Source organism: Carcharhinus amblyrhynchos, chromosome 5, assembly GCF_965287045.1.
Source record: "Carcharhinus amblyrhynchos chromosome 5, sCarAmb.v2.hapA, whole genome shotgun sequence".
Taxonomy (NCBI): Eukaryota; Metazoa; Chordata; class Chondrichthyes; order Carcharhiniformes; family Carcharhinidae; genus Carcharhinus; species Carcharhinus amblyrhynchos.
The window spans coordinates 60,047,739-60,064,889 of record NC_137328.1 but is presented as its reverse complement, the minus strand read 5'-3'; the positions used below and the strand labels follow the sequence as shown (position 1 = coordinate 60,064,889).

Below are 17,151 nucleotides of genomic sequence, written 5' to 3'. Positions count from 1 at the left end.
AAAACAGTTATTTTATCTAACACCTCCTCAGTATTCAATAAAATACTTTCTTTATAATTTTAAATTATAATACCAGGACCAGAAAAAAGTTTTTTCCCTATTCACTAATTCCAATTGGCAGTATAAAACAAATAACACTGATTTGCAACGGCTGCAATAGCTACTATGTCTGATTAAACAACACTGATCATTTCAGCAGACAATGAATTACCTGTCCTGGGGCTGTGCCCGGCCGCCATGTTGAGCAGTGACAGTTGGAGCTGGCGGGAGGGGGCGCGGGCTGCGCAGCCTCAGTGCTAGCTGCAGTCAGCGGAGCAACGGCGATAAGAAACCCGCCGCCAAACACTAATGGTAGGTCAGAATTTGTGCGTTAATATAGTGATGTGTTCCGAGCAAGAAGGGGAGCCTGGACGATTGCAAACACGCAGAATTAGAGATGGGCGGCCAGCCTTAAGATGAGCCGGAAGGCTCTTTTGTTTTGCTTGAGTGACACATCCCCTGTGATTTTCTTGGTGCGGGGACGGGAGCAGAGTGAGCAAGTATCTGGGGTACTGCATTGTCTCTCAGAGGCCCGGAGTGATCCTCAGGAGGCAGGAGTGGAAATTCCATCATGACTCCTTGCCCCCTCCCCCCGCCGTCCCCTTGCCACCCTTTTGCCCTGCTGCCCCCTTGCCACCCCATCGCCCCCTTACTGCCTTGCTGCTCCCTTGCCCTGCAACCCCCTTGCTGCCCCCTTGCCCTGTTCATCACCCTTGCCACCTTACCCCTCTCTGCCCCCCTTGCCACCCCTCCCCGGTCCCCATGGCTGCCCCATCTCCTCCTCTCCCTTGCACTTTCCAGATCTGACAGTGGCCATTTTAAACTCGTTTGTGAATTTGTGCCATATACAATGATCTGATCGGAGTAACCATTTATTCCACACAATTGCTTTAACGTATCTTTTTTTGTCAAGATTGTATGATGAGAAAGTGGCTCGGGCCCTAATTGTGACATTGTCGACAAGGCCAATCTTATAACGTGAGAAACTGAGATTGCCAACATGTATGTTGACAAGTGAAGGTAGAGGGTGGCAGAGAACCCATTCGTGGAATTCTTAACAAACATATCAAGGAAAGGGAGCTTGTTGGACTGTTCCATTTCAAAGGTGAAATTGAGCTTAGGCTGGTGTGCATTAAATAAATTGTTACATGCAGTTACAGATTCAAATATAATAACAATCATCTACATATCATCAGAAATATGCAACAGACAGGAAGTTAGGGGTCATTGCATTGAAAGCGTGTTTCTTGTGGGATCCAACAAAAATGTTAGAGCCAAGAGGGATCTATTGACAACACCATATATGGAATAGCAGCATGAGTGGCATTTCCACTAACAGGATGCTGCTGTCAGATTAAAAAAGTTCTACTTGCCCAACAAATAAGGTAATGTGGTATATGGATTTCAGTGTCAGTGCAATGCCAGGTATTTTGGCCAGTCATTAGGATGTACAGCGTCTCATATTGGCTGTTCACAACAAGCAGAGTACTGACTGTACTCAACCAGCCTCTGTTGCATAACTCAGAACATAATTTCAAACATTAGACCTGATTCCACAATTGGACAGCACTTGCTGAACAATTCTGTGTGTGCTAAGACTTATGAAGGCTCACATTTACTCCAATGTATTTTCATGATAGGGCTCTGTTCTCTGCAAGGACCTTATCAGCACAGTTTCCAATTGAATGCACCCCTTGCTGTCATGAAACTCGTGGCAGGGGTGTACACCATCAGAGAGACTGGAAGATCTTGCCAGCGTGAAGAGCCGGAAGGTTCTGGCCAACGTATCGAGGCATTGCGTCCTTTTTGAATTAAACCAAAACATGGGAACAGTAGTTCCTTCATGTTTTTTCTGTGGCAGCACTCATCCAATCAGAGTTGATTTGCCAACCAAGCAGCATCCTCTTCTCATGCAGTATAAATAGTTTCTCCCTTTGAAATTTGTATTGATGAGAACAAGATAAAAGACTTCAACACCATGGCCTTTTCCTTTTTTTTCAGCAATAAAAGAAAGACCATATGATGAGAATTTTTGCTTGGGCAAGGCAGGTACTATGGCAGCAGAATTACATGTTTTGGGCTGAAGTCTTTAGTTGAAAATTGAAATTAATAATCTAGGATCCTGGAGTTTATAACAGTTTATCACAGTTTTGTTTTTAATTATAAGCTATTTTTGGATGATAAATAAAATGTATAATTTGCATGTAAAGTGCTCTGAAGAAATGAGATACAGATTTTTACATTCTGGCCCATTGCTTCACATCAGTTTCTTACTTTTGATTCTTGGGAGAGTTTGGAGATTAAGAAAATAATTACATTTTTCCCTTGCTTGTTTCTCCTAGCATTAAATGATTGAATCAACTCACTTGTGCCAGCGAAGGCCCATGGATTTTGAAGCTCATTATGATCACTTGTGTGCTCTTCATGACCTGGTTCCATTGAAAGCTGTCAAGGCAAACTTAAATCAAGGTGTTTTAGATATTGATGGTGATGGGATCAAGCCATCAGAGTGGGCACCGATTCTCAGCTCCATTAGCATTAACAAGAATTTAACTTTCCTTGCAGTTAAAAGTTACTACCAGCCTGGTCTTGGAGAAACAGGTAAGATACCTGACTAGTTTAAGAAGGTTGTTGAAGAAGTAGAGAAATAATAATGAAGTAATATAGAGAAACCTCTCTATCAAATCCCTCCATAATTTTAAATATTAAAGTTTATTTATTAGTGTCACAAGTAGGCTTTCATTAACACTGCAATGAAGTTACTGTTAAAATTTCTGAGTTGCCCCACTCAAGTGCCTGTTTGGTTATACTGAGGGAGAATTCTGCACGGCCAATGCACCTAGCCAGCATGTCTTTCGGACTGTGGGAGGAAATTTGAGAACCCAGAGGAAACCCATGCAGACACAAGAGAACGTGCAGGCTCCGCATAGATAATGAGCCAAGTTGGGAATTGAACCTGGCCTCCGGCACTGAGATAGCAGTGCTAACCACTGTGTCACCATGCTGCAAGAACTTGTTCAAGTCATCTCTCAGCTTTCCCTTTTCTAGAGAAAAGATCCGAAACTGCTCAATCTTTCCCATAGTTATAACCTCCTCAGTTCTGACAGCATCTTTGTAAATTTTTTTTCATCTACAAAGAACAACCCAGCACGGGAAACAGGCCCTTCGGCCCAACAAGCCCACGCCGCCGCATCCTCCTACACCTACCCTGCCCTGCATGTATGCGAGTGGAACCCCTAACTTAGCCAGATTCAGGGGAGAATAGTGTCAATTTGGTATGCCAATCAGCCTAAGAGCACATCTTTGGGGTGTGGGAGGAAACCAGAGCGCCCGGAGGAAACCCACGCAACCACAGGGAGAATGCGCAAACTCCCACAGACACAGGCCCAAATCCATGTATCTGCACAGCTAGCAGTGCTAGTCACTGAGCTGTTGCGGCGCCCGTCTACCGGTCCAGGATCAAGCACACACACCGACACGAAGTACTAGGCCACTCCCGGAACCTCCAAGAGCAGCCCACGCATAATCCACCGTGTGCATGCCCCTTGTTTGACAACAAGGTGGACCGCCACCTGCGGAATAAAAAGACAAAAACGTTAACATGTAAGTCTGCATTTCCGGTGTCTCCCGAGGCTCTGACCCTATTTAATACCCCCTACTATAACCCTCCATCCTTGTTTCGCTCATGTGTCTATCTAAGTAAACCTTAAACAAGTCCAACGTTCCTGCCTCCACCACCCTACTCGGTAGCGCGTTCCATACCCCCACGACCCTCTGCGTGAAGAACCTTCCTCTCATATCCAAATTATACCTCTCCCCCCTCACCCTTAGATCATGACCTCTCGTAATTGTACCCAATCTAGGGAGCAGCCTATCGCTATTGACTCTATCTATTCCCTTCAGTATCTTACATACCTCTATCATGTCTCCCCTCAATCTCCGTCTTTCCAAGGAGAAGAGTCCCAGTTTCTCCAACCTTTCCTCGTAACTCAGTCCTTCCATGCCAGGCAACATCCTGGTAAACCTCCTCTGCACCCTCTCCAGAGTCTCCACGTCCTTCCGGTAGTAAGGTGACCAGAACTGGACGCAGTACTCCAAATGCGGTCTAACCAACGTTCTGTACAACTGAAGCATTAGACGGCAGCTCCTATACTCTATACCCCTTCCTATAAAGGCTAGCATTCCATAAGCTTTCCTCACAACCTTCTCTACTTGTGTCGCAACCTTCATAGACTTGTGAACCTGCACTCCCAGGTCCCTCTGTATTTCTGTACTCCTAATCGGTCTACCTTTTATCACGTAGCTCCTCTCTGCATTATTCCTTCCAAAATGCATCACCTCGCATTTGTCAGGATTAAATTCCATCTGCCATCTATCTGCCCAATGTACCAACCTATCTATATCCTGCTGTATCACCTGACATTCCACCTCAGTATCCACCAATCCTGCCATCTTGGTGTCATCCGCAAACTTGCTGATCATACCACGTACGCTCTCTTCCAAGTCGTTTATGTATACTACAAAGAGGAGAGGTCCCAGTACTGAGCCCTGCGGCACACCACTGGTCACTGGCCTCCAGCCCGAAAAGGTCCCCTCAACAACTACCCTCTGTCTCCTATTGCCCAGCCAGTTCTCAATCCACCTAGCTACCTGCCCTTGTATCCCATGCGCCTTAACCTTTTCTACCAGCCTACCATGAGGGACTTTGTCAAACACCTTACTGAAATCCATATAGATGACATCAACGGCTCGCCCATCGTCAACCTCCTCAAAGAATTCTACCAGATTCGTAAGGCAAGACCTCCCTCTAACAAAGCCATGTTGCGTATCCCTAATCAGATCGCAACGCTCCAAATGCTCATACATCCTACCCCTAAGTATTTTTTCCATTAATTTTCCTACCACCGATGTCAAACTCACTGGTCTATAATTTCCAGGGTTATCCCTACTACCTTTTTTAAACAGTGGTACCACGTTAGCTACCCTCCAGTCTTCTGGGACCTCACCTGTGTCCAAAGAAGAGACAAAGATTTGCGCCAGAGGCCCAGCAATTTCATCTTTCACCTCCCTAAGCAGCCTGGGATAAATACCATCAGGCCCCGGAGCTTTATCCGTCCTTATGCTACCTAAAAGCCTTAGCACTTCCTCCCTCGTAATGGATATTTCCTGCCACTGATCTACAGCTCCCTCCAAGACACTGCACAACACCGAACCCCTCTCCTTCGTGAATACCAACGCAAAGTATTCATTCAGGATCTCCCCCATTCCCTCCGACTCAATACATAACTCCCCTCCTATGTCCCTAAGAGGACCAATTTTCCCTCTAACCACTCTCTTGCTCCTAATATAGGAGTAAAATGTCTTTGGATTTTCCTTAATCCTATCAGCCAAAGCCATTTCATGCCCTCTCTTCGCCCTTCTAACTCCCCTTTTTAGCTCCCTCCTACTCTCTCTATATTCCTCCAGTGCACTCTCCGTACCCAGTTGTTTTGACCTAACATATGCCTCCCTCTTCTTCCTAACCAAGTCTTCGATACCCCCTGTAATCCATGGCTCTCTAATCCTACCTTTCCCATCCTTCCGCTTAACCGGAACATGCCTTTCCTGCAACATTTTCAGTTTGCCCTTAAAAGCCTCCCACTTGCCAACCGTGGACTTGCCAGCTAAGAGTCCCTCCCAATCAGTGTCCTTCAGCTCCCTCCTAATCTGGCTATAGCACACCTTCCCCCAGTTCAGCACCCTCCCGTTTGGCCGGCACTCATCCCTTTCCATTTTTATCCTAAAGTAGACGGACTTGTGGTCACTGTTAGCCACATGTTCGCCTACCTCAACCTCAACCACCTGGCCCGGCTCATTACCCAACACTAAATCCAGTATAGCCCCTTCCCTAGTTGGGCTACTCCAGTGTCTCTATCTCCTTTATGTAATATAAAGACAAGAACTGACTACTCCAGTCCGATCAAACAAAGATTCTATGCAAGTTTATTCAATTCTTTTTGTTTTGAAATAAATGGCAGAGTTTTGTTTGCATTTTTAATGCAGTTGTTAACTAGCATTGCTACTTTAATGATTAACAAATGTACTGCTAGATCCCTTTGTTCTTCGAGCGTATTCAGACTTCTAGTTTCCAAAGACTATGTGGCCTCCATATTCTTCCTACCAAAATGCACTGCCTCTCACTTAACTGTATTGAAATTCATTTGCTGTGTTTGTTAACATGCAGTGATAATAGAAAGCAGAAATGTGTGGGTATAGCTGTCAGGAATGGATTTTCAGCTCAGGTCTCTTCTCTTGAAAAAAGATTGAAGTGAGGTAATGGGAACCTTTACAATGATGAATGGTTGGATATAGAGAAAATGTTTCTTTTTGTAAGGAAGAGCACAAATAGAGGCCATCAGATTCAGCTAAGTCATAAAATCAGTTTGGGGAATTCATGAAATTATTTGCATAAGATGAATGAGAACGTGGAACTCACTACCTTAGGTAGTGGTTGAAGCATTTGATATTGGTACATTTAAGGGAAATCAGCAAATATTTGAGGGAGAACAGGATGGTAACAATGGTAGATTTAGATGGGGAAAGATGGGTGGCTTAAATGGAACATAAACACCGACATGTTGCAACTATACCGGACCTTGGTGAGACCACGTTTGGAATATTGTGTGCAGTTCTGCTCACCTCACTATAAGAAGGATGTGGAAGCATTGGAGAGAGTGCAGAGGAGATTTACCAGGATGCTGCCTGGTTTGGATGGTAGGCCTTAGAGGAAAGGTTGAGGGAGCTGGGGCTTTTCTTTTTAGAGCAGAGGAGGATGAGAGGCGACTTAAGAGGTTTGTAAGCTGATGACGGGAAGAGATAGAGTGGACGTGCAGAGACTATTTTCTCGGGTGTATGTAGCTATTATTAGGCGACAATTATAAGGTTCGTTGTGGGAGATATAGGAGAGATGTCCGAGGTAGATTCTTTACTCAGTGGTTGGGGTGTGGAATGCACTTGCCTGCTGTGACAGTGGAGTTGGACACTTTACGAACTTTCAAGCAGTTATTGAATAGGCACCTGTAACACACCAGAATGATAGGGAGTGGGATGGTTTGATCTTGGGTTAGGACATAGCTCGGCGCAACATCGAGGGCCAAAGGGCCTGAACTGTGCTGTACTGTTCTATGTTCTATGAACTGGTTGGTCCAAATGACTTGTTTGCCCTATATCTGATGCAATCCTGTACAAAGATAATGCTGACCTTTCAAGGAAAAGTTTGCTTTAAAAAAAAGCCAATATCAAATATTTTGAACTTATTTTAGTGTAAGATTGTAAACAAATCTACTGTGAAGTGAAAGTCTGGTCTAGATACTAAGATTAGGATTATTTAGGATCATTTAAGAAATCAAAGAATCTCTACAGTGCAGAAGAGGAACTATTTAGCCATTGATTCTGTGCCAACTCTTTGACAGAGTATCTATTATTTATTTATTTATTAGTGTCACGAGTAGGCTTGCATTCAGTTACTGTGAAAATTCCCTAGTAGCTACACTCCGGCACCTAAGAACATAAGAAATAGGAGCAGGAGTAAGCCATCTCGCCCTTCGAGCCTGCTCCGCCATTCAATAAGATCATGGCTGATCTGAAGTGGATCAGTTCCACTTTCCCACTTTCTCCCCATAACCTGTTTGGGCATACCGAGGGAGAATATAGCATGGTCAATGCATCTAACCAGTTCGTCTTTCAGACTATGGGAGAAAACCAGAGCACCAGGAGGAAACCCACAAAGGCCAGAATTGAACAACAGTTCCTGGAGCTATGAGGCAACAATGTACTACTATATGACTGAACACTGGGAAATAGCATTTCTTTGGAAAAACGTGAACTTAGTGCCCACTTTTAAAAAGATAGTAAACAGACTTGTGCTGCTACATGGAATACTTAAGGTGGATAGCAAGAATGCTTTTAAGGGGAAATTGGATTAATAAATGTAGGAAAATGCTACGCAATAGAGTGAGATGAAGCCAGGAGATATGTTGTACCTAGTTTCTTATATGATTTTTGTTGAAATTCCATGAAAGGCTTGAAGATAGTGGGTTAAGGTCCCACCGTAGGACTTCAACCGTGCAGGGTGGGCTTCCTTGGTTTAGGAAACCTGATGGGTAAATGGGAGGCATGAAGAACTGAATCATGAGTTAATTGTGTTGACAGAGTTGGTTGCAGGCAAATTGCATGTAAATATTCGTGTTTTAGGACTTTTTTCTCTTCTTTGTTTTCTAAAGGGAGTGAAAGATATAAACAGCACTTCAAAAAATGCATACCAGCTATCCGGTCAAAAGACTTTACAATTCAACTCTGCAAGTCAATTAGAGATTGTCTAAGTGTTTCCAGTGCTCTAAAATCTTTAGAATTACAAGGATTACCTTTGAGGCACAGAGATCTTATAGTATTAACAAAGGTGAGAAAGTATTAATTGCAAAGCTGCATTACTGCAGAAAAACATATCACTAACATTTGTTAATTACCTGTTGCAATTTACTTAAGATCATTCTTGACATAAGTGATGTATTTGCTATCTTGATCAAAGAATGGTTAAAAACTTACAGCACATAAGAAAACCATTTGGCCCAGTCTGCTTTTGTTGGCATTTTGAAAGAACAGTCCCAAGCCCCCCTCCTTTCTTCCCTGTAATCCTAAAAATTTCTTAATCTCAAGTACCTGTTGACTGTCTTTCAGAATAAAAGCAAATTACTGCAGTTGCTGGCATCTGAAACCAAAAGAAAAAATGTGAGAAAATCTCAGCAGGTCGCGCAGCATCTGTAAGGAAAGAAAAGAGTTGACATTTTGAGTCCAGATGACCCTTTGTCAAAGCTGAGATATATCAAAGAATATATTTTCTCTATATTCCTGTCAAGGCTCCACATAGATAATGTTTGCCTATAAGTTCATCTCTTGATCTGCCTGTTTCTTGGAAAACGGACCAATTTTTTCCACCTTTCCACATAACGAAATTACCTCATCTCTGTCAACATTTTGGCAAATCTGCTCTGTATCCCTTTTCAGACTGTTGCACCTTGCCTGAAGTATGGTGACCAGATTTGTCCACAACCTCTGATCTGAACACTGATTAACACAATTCCAGCATGTTCCCTTTGCTTTTATATTTCCCTCATTATAAATCCAGATAATCCATATCTGTATGGACACCAAAACTTCCCTGCCCTTCAATTTCTTTCAACATTGTGCTATTTATAGCATGTTCTCTTTCCATATTAATTCTCTCAAACTTTATCACTTCACAGCTCTTTTCATTAAACTTCATCTGTTACCCGTCTGCCCATTTCACCATCCTGTCAGTCATCCCGGCGATTCTATTATAGAATCAAACAAAGTTGCAGCTCAGAAGAAGGCTACATAGCTCAGCATGCATGTGCTGGGTCTCTGAAGAAGCAATTCACTGAGAGCCATTTATCAAGAAGAGCAGGGATCCTAATGGAGATCATTGGGTAACTGCACAATAAACTTTCCAATCTTTAAAACAGCTGTTCATTTCTATGATTTCCTGTCACTCACCAATCTCATATCCATGTTGCTACTGCCCCTTTTATTCCATGAGCTTTAACTGTGCTCTCAAATCTGTTGTGCAGCATTGTATGTAATGCCTTTTGGAAGTCTTTATACGTCTCACTAACCTTCTGTTACCTCATCAAAAACTCAAGCAAGGTTGTTAAACAGGATTTGCTCTTAACAAATCTGTGCTGGCTTTCTTTAATTAACCTTCATTTGCCCAAGTCACTGTTGCCAAATTTTATGCCATCTGCACACTTTATAATGCTGCTCTATACCGAGTCTGTCATTTATAAAAATTGGAGAGTTATGGACCTAAAACTGATCCTTGGGGAAGAGCACAGGAAACCAGTTCCACGGTCAGAAAAGCACCATCCATCATCGCCCAATAGTGAGTAAATTTTATCTCTAATTTCCCTTTAACTCCGTGAGTTTCAGTTTTAATAAGCCTCTTGTGTGACACTTTGTTGAACATCTGTAACTCCATATATAAATATATCTTAATTCCAACCATCTGCCTTGGCTCCACATCTCTTGAAACCTTTGTCCAGCAAAAAAAAACTTGCAATTTCGGATTTTGAGCTAGCATTTACTTTTTTTGGAAGAGTGTTTCTCACTTCTTCCAGCCTTTGCATCACTAGAACACTTAATCTCCTCAGAATTGAAGTGTCCTGATTTTAAGCTCACATCTTCTAGTCCTGTACTCCCCAACCAGTGGAACCATTTCCCTACACCCACTCCATAAATTTATTTCAAAGTCTGAAATACCTTCACTGTTGGCTCAGTTCGCTAAAAGTCCATATGGAGTGATTGTGAAACAGTAACGGGGGGGTGGGGCGGGTGGAGGCAGAGGGGGGTTGGGGGTGGAGGGGGGTTGGGGGTGGGGAGTGGGTAGGGGGTGGCGGAGGGGGGTTGGGGGTGGGGTGGAGGGGGGCGGGCGGATGGGTTGGGGGTGGGGAGCGGGTTGGGGGTGGGGAGCGGGTTGGGGGGGTGGAGGGGGGTTGGGGGTTGGGGGTGGGGAGCGGGTTGGGGGTGGGTGGGGGGTGCGGAGGGGGGTGGGGGCGGGTGGGTTGGGGGAGGGGGGTTGGGGTGGGTGGGCATGGGGGATGGGCAATTGATTATTGGTTTGGGGATAGCCAAGTAACCCTGTTCTTCTGGATAAGCTCATTAATTTTAAATAAGGCTGCTTTCTTCAACTTTTGAGAACCATTTGAATTTAATGGTTGTTATTGGGTTTACAATGGGGCAGGTTTTCTTGCCTGGTCAGTGGCTGCTGGGCAGGAAACAGAATTTAAAAATGCTCATGAGATCCTGCTGTTAACTATAGCAGAACATCCTTCTTTCCAACTCTTGCTTTCTCCCTGCTTTTCTGATCCAGCTAGGACCAAAGTCTTCAAAAGCTCATAGATTGCTCAACTAAACTAAAAACAAATCAAATAACTATGTTTATCAAATTGTAATTGGTAGTTGATACAAAGGAGGAAATTGGACAATGTGCATATTTCTTTAAATCCATCAATCACAGAATGTTAATATACTTTTTATACAATATCCAGCCATAATTGCCTCTTGATATATTTAATTGTGAATGTCATGTGCAATTCTTTAGGGTTTATCCAGGACCAAAACACTACAGAACCTTTCATTAGCTTATTGTCCAATAGGAGACGATGGACTGAAATGTAAGTTGCTGTTTCTACCAGATTTCTATTGTTAGGTAGTTCATAATTTTTCACATTTGTAACATCTAAATTTTTTCTTTAGTTATTTGTGAGAGTGTGAAGAATTCTGCATCCATCAAAACAATTGACTTCACAGGCTGTAACTTAACATGGCGTGGAGCAGAGCACATGACCAACATTATTAAGGTAGTTTTTTAATTTCTGTTGCTTCAGAGATGCTTTTTTAAATCACAAAGCAATCAAACATAAGAATTTGTCTTACGGGGTAATTATAAACTAATGCTGCAGTACTATAAAGGCCATGTGCTTCTGTTTTATATAGCATCAAGCAACAAAAAGACATAGTCAAGTCTGGGCAGAAAGTCTTCGTTACAGGCGTCCTGATCTAGATTGTATGAATGGTTTGCGTCGCATTACCATGAATTGTAATACACTAATTGGCGATATTGGAGCTACTGCCTTTGCAGATGCCCTCAAAGATGACCTTTGGCTTAAAGGTATGTTGAGCTGAAACAATTATTGCTGTTTTTGATATGCAGATGAATTTTAAATGTAAAGGTATGAATTTCTTTTAGTTTGAAAATAAATATGATACAGGATCAACAGTCTCTTGTTTACTCCTGTCCAGTGTAATTGATTGCTTATTTGGTTTTGAAATGTAACTATGGTATCCCAGTGGACCAATGGGATGAATGATGACGATTAGGAAATTCCCAGAATTAACCTTTAGCTTGCCGAATTTATTAATCTTAGCTGGTTTGCAATTGAGTTGAGAGCATCTGTATAAGGGAGAAGGGAAATCGGCTGTGTTCCATCTTCTGATTCCTAATTTGGTTATGCTGATATCAAATGGATATGGGATTTGGCTCTGCACCACACAAAAAAATGAGCTGGTCCTTGGCAATTTAGCAAGAAAACAAATGACCTGTTCGCTATGTTATCCTATTTTCAGTAAATAGAAACTCCAAATGTTTAACTTGATTTCCAACCTGTACTACTCTTATTCCTAATTTTTTTTGTTGACAGGGCTGAAAAAGTTTATGTTTAAGCTTGAATCAGTCCAGGGTGGTAGCATAAAGAGCAAGGACAGCAAAGTAAGAGGCGCAACAGGAGCCCTATAGCAGACCATCAATAAATCAAATGCTATAAAGTGTGATTATACAGAACAGATGTGTATGAAAGAGAATCCTTTTTTAAGTAAATCCTTTGCTGGAAACTGATTATATATGCAGGGCTTTTGTGTGGAGTCTGGAAATTATAATGGTTTTCAATTTCTAATTCTAAATAATTCTCCTATTTCAAGGGCCACAGCACCCCCATTTCCACCCACCCCACAGAAATGCTAGCTAATTGGGAAAATCAGGTCTTGAGCACTACTTATTGCAATGTTGTATTGGTAGAGGCTTGCATACTACTCAAGCTATTGCTACTGTGTGGCCCAAGGAGAAAAGATTTATGATTCAGGAAAGCTGAAAAAACGCCAGTGAATTCATCTGAACAACAATATGGATCCTGTAAATACATCAATTAACATCTGTGGAGAGAATAGGTCTGTTAACATTACAAATTAGACTAGCCACCAGAACTGGAAAGTTAGCAGGTAAGCAGAATATATAATGGAATGGAATCCAAGGAAGTAGTAAGGAAATGCAGACACACATGTTCTCGCGTGTGCAGACGCAAAGCAAAATAATCTGTGTATTTAAATGGGGAATAGTTAAATGCTGTAGTGCTCTTAACATCAGAAACAGATAAAATGAGAAATTAGTTGTTTATGAGATATAGAAAATAAGAAGAATTTGAGACAGGCTGCAGCAGCTCAGGTGAAGAATATAAATAGTGGCAGCAATGTTTTCCAATGCAGGGTACTCATCCCAAGTAACCTGAAATGCTAATTCTCATGCCCCACATAATCAATATGGTGATTTTCACGGTGACCCAACGGTTAGCACTGTAGCCTCACAGAGCCTGGGACCCGGATTCGATTCCAGCCTCATTGACTGTGTTTGTACGTTCTCCCCATGTCTGCGTGACTTTTCTCCAGGTGCTCTGGTTTCCTTCCTCAGTCCAAAGATGTGTGAGTTAGTTTGATTGATCATGATAAATTGACCCTTAGTGTTGGGGGATTAGCAGGGTGAATATGTGGGGTTACGGGGATAGGACCTGGGTGGGATTGTTGTGGTGGCTTGATGGGCCAAATGGCCTCTTTCTGCACTGTAGGGTTTCTATGATTCTATGAATATTAATATCAGAGAGACACAATGGTCCAAGTAGAATGTCATGGCTAAACTGGCATGGTGATAATGTGACCTTAAAAAAAATGATTTTTTAAAGACCACATTTTATTTTTAAAGACTGAATATCAAGATGGCTCTCTTGCTCAAAGAGAGCAATGATACCTTTTCTGATATTGACTCAATGTTTGTCAGACCAGGAGATAGACAAAATGCCACTGGTGGGAGAAGAATCCACCTGCCTAATGGGATTACCCCAATATCTATTTGGACCAAGACTTGTTACTGATGTGATGTCACATGATTCATTGACCATCTTTGCTCCCTGTTAACGGATCTTACAATGCTCAAACTGACTTCAGAGTGTAACCTTCACTGAGTCACACTTTCAATTATCGAGGCTGACGAGCAAAGCCATGATACTGTTATCACCTAGGCTGTTGAAAAGCCACACCTTACTCTTGAAAGAGAGATGAAGAGCCCCTCTCTCCTCTACCCTGCTCCAGTTTTAAATCTACCCAAGAAACCATCTTCTGGCAGATAAACTTTAGGAGCCATCACAGTTGTTGAGGTATCTCTGCAACTTCAAAGCCTTCACTTCAGTTAACGTAACAACCCAACTATGAACTGACAGGTTTTCACCAAAAAAGAGACTGAGTTAAATTCTATTTTTATAATTACTGATTTTATTTTCATTGGTAACTCTTGTGTGAGTGTCAATGAGATGTCATTATTTTATGAATCTCCAGGGCAGAGATGTGGAAAAATAAGCAAACTGTCTCCTTTTCAAATATAGAAGTTTGCTTCTGGGTTGTTTAAAACTGAATTGAGGGTAAGAAATACACAAATCAACATACAAATATATTTGATCATTCCAAAAAAAGTAACACTTTAAAAATTTCTGTGACAGCATTTACTTAACTGTTCCCTCCGCAGATACTAAGCCACTAAGCTTTTCAATGTTTCATGTTTGATTTCCAGCATCTGCTTTTTTTTTTGCTTTGATCACAATTCTTCACCCTGGTGCTAAGACAGTTGAAAATATTCTCTCCAGCACACATCAGAATTGTTTTGGTGGGTAATGTTCACAGTATGGGTGGTTCATTGTGCAAAACATTCACTGCTGGTTGAGTGACAGAAACAGAAAGTAGCTGTAAGGAGTTTTTTTATGGACTGGAGGAATGTATTCTGCAGGGATCAGTACTAGGCCTACTGCTGTTATTGGTGTTTACAGATATTAATTACATTAAACTTGGATGTACATAACACATCTTCAAAATCTACAGATAACACAAAAGTTGAAAATATTGTGAACTGTAGGAGGGTAGTTGATAGACTTCAATTGTATAGAAGCTGGTGGGACAGATAAAATTTACTGCAGAGAATTGTAAGGAAATACATTTTGGAATTTGAGTGGAGCCAATGGTGTCAAAGCACTTCAGTATCCATAGAAGTCTGTTCAGTTCACGATTGAGCACTGTTGGGCTGGCATGGGGGGGGGGGGGGAAGGTGAGGACTGTCAGGACTGGTGAGGGGATAGGTGAGCACTTTCAGGAGGGCAAGGGAAAGTAAGCATTATCAGCTAGTGAGGAGAAAACATGAGCATTGTTGAGTGCTGTGGGGGAGCAAAAGTTGTCAAGAGGCAGGTGACACTGATGAATATTGTGTAGGGTTAGGGACATAGGAATTGAGCACTGTTGGATGTGACAGGGACATTTTAAAAACTGCAAGTCACTGAGCTGAAAGCAGAGCTTAAGAGGCATATCTTCAATTCATGATGAAGAAGGGGGTGTAAATTCACTTCAGTTACACTTCACCATTTGGCCTTCCCACTCTGCTTGAAACTAGAGCTGTAACCGTGGGTGGAAGGTGGTGGAGGTGTGTAAAATGAGAATTCTTTGTGATTTGATGGCGGGGGCATGGCTGACTGGAAAGTCTGGTTTACTTTTCAAGCAGCAAGTTGATCGGATCTGGACTACACAGATTGAGAATCGTGGAGGCAGATTCAAGCATAGATTTCAAAAGTGAATTGGCCAAACACCTGAAGATAAAATTTGCAGGACTGTAGTGAAATTGTAGGAGACTTGCATTAGCTGAATATTCTTGAAGGAACTTATTAAAGCAATTAACATGTTGAAAGTAATTAATTAAAGTTCCTTGTATATTTTACTGCACCTCTATTACATCTGTGGTAGTGACTGCCACTGGTGTTGTGTGCTGTACCACCGCCCTCCCGTGCTTTCTTGATGTGAAAATTGGACTTGTAACCCAATAGGAATACTGCTGGAGGCTGATTTACTGCTGAATAGTTTTGTTTATTTTGGGAGCTGTTAACTATCTAAAGCTGATCATCATCTCTTGTTGAACCAAAGTTAAAATATTTTGACATTTTGTATGATTAACTTTTTATGATGAAAATATCTGTATAATTTTACAACAAACTGTTTTGGCTTAATATAGTGTTACTGGTGTTGAAGTGTTCTACACTTCTGTCTCATGGTTACATATTTAGATATGGTGTGCAAGTAAAATAAAGGTAATGCATGGCCTTAATATACTTTCATCTCCCAGGTCTTGTGTATGGTACCAGATGTGGATTATGATTAAGGTCAGAACATATGGGATTATGGGACAGGTAGCAGGATGAATAGCATTCTGGCTACAAAGCAAAAAAGTGTACAGGTTAAAGGTAGTTACTCAAACTGGCAAAAGACACCAAGAGATGTTCGACAAGGATCAGTGATAGCACCACTGCTGCTTATTTACATAAAATATTTGGATCTTGAGTATTGTTGAAAAAAGAGACATGCCAAAGCTCTTTTCTTTCAGTAATTTTCAAGTTCTGTACTACCAAAAGATTTTGACCTTGGAATCAGAAGTACAATTTTAAAACTTGCAAATGACATCAAGAGGACTGCGATGAAATTTTGGAAGACATTACTAAAGTTGAAAGAATAGCTATTTAATTGCCAAATGAACTGGAATACAGGTACAAATTGGTATATTTTGGTAGGAACAATAAGGAGAATGCACAGTCCTTCAAAAATAAGTGTCTAAATGAGTTGGGGAGCAGAGGGATTTGGACTTTAGAAATACAAGCAAATGAAGCACTGAAGTTCATTTCTGGTGGAACTGAATGGAAAGGCAGGGAAGTTGTGCTAAGTGTATATAGAACCTTAAAGTATTTGTGAAGTACTATATTTATAATATGGAGTTCTAGTCTCCATATTATAGAAGATATAGAGAAACATTGAAGAAGATGCAAACAAGATTCAGCTCAGGGCCGGGGCTCTTTTCCCTAGAAAGGAGAAGAGTTAGCGATGACCTGACAGAGATTGTTAAAAGGATTGATGGAGTAAGATGTTACATTGCAACTAAGACTATAATTAGGGGCTTTTAAATATAGCAATAAAGTTACTTAATAATCCAACAGTGGATTCAGTAGACTAGTTAGAATATGTAACATGCTGCCACAAGGAGCAGTTGAGACAAGTAGCATAGATGCATTTGGGGGTAGATACATTACAGGGAAAGGAATAGAAAGATCTGTTAATGGAGTCAGATGCAGAAGGGTGGGAGGAGGCATTATTTTTGGTATATAGCTCAAATGGCCTATTTGTGTGTGTTAGAAACACTACGTTAATATTGCC

General features: G+C 41.7%; 1 protein-coding gene across 5 annotated transcripts in view; it reads left to right on the top strand.

Moving 5' to 3' along the window:
* Positions 1-264: 264 nt before the first annotated feature.
* cep78 (centrosomal protein 78) overlaps positions 265-17,151 on the top strand; it is a 61,111-nt gene continuing 44,224 nt past the window's right edge. For 4 of the 5 annotated variants that reach the window (XM_080188876.1, XM_080188874.1, XM_080188875.1 and 1 more), the window contains exons 1-6: positions 265-351; positions 2,382-2,640; positions 8,301-8,476; positions 11,195-11,267; positions 11,350-11,453; positions 11,590-11,764. In XM_080188876.1, the coding sequence (XP_080045002.1) occupies positions 2,388-2,640; positions 8,301-8,476; positions 11,195-11,267; positions 11,350-11,453; positions 11,590-11,764 (781 nt within the window). In that variant the 5' untranslated portion in view covers positions 265-351; positions 2,382-2,387. Of the gene's footprint in view, positions 352-2,381; positions 2,641-8,300; positions 8,477-8,705; positions 9,977-11,194; positions 11,268-11,349; positions 11,454-11,589; positions 11,765-17,151 lie in introns of those variants that run through there. The other variant, XM_080188878.1, reaches the window with a different exon arrangement.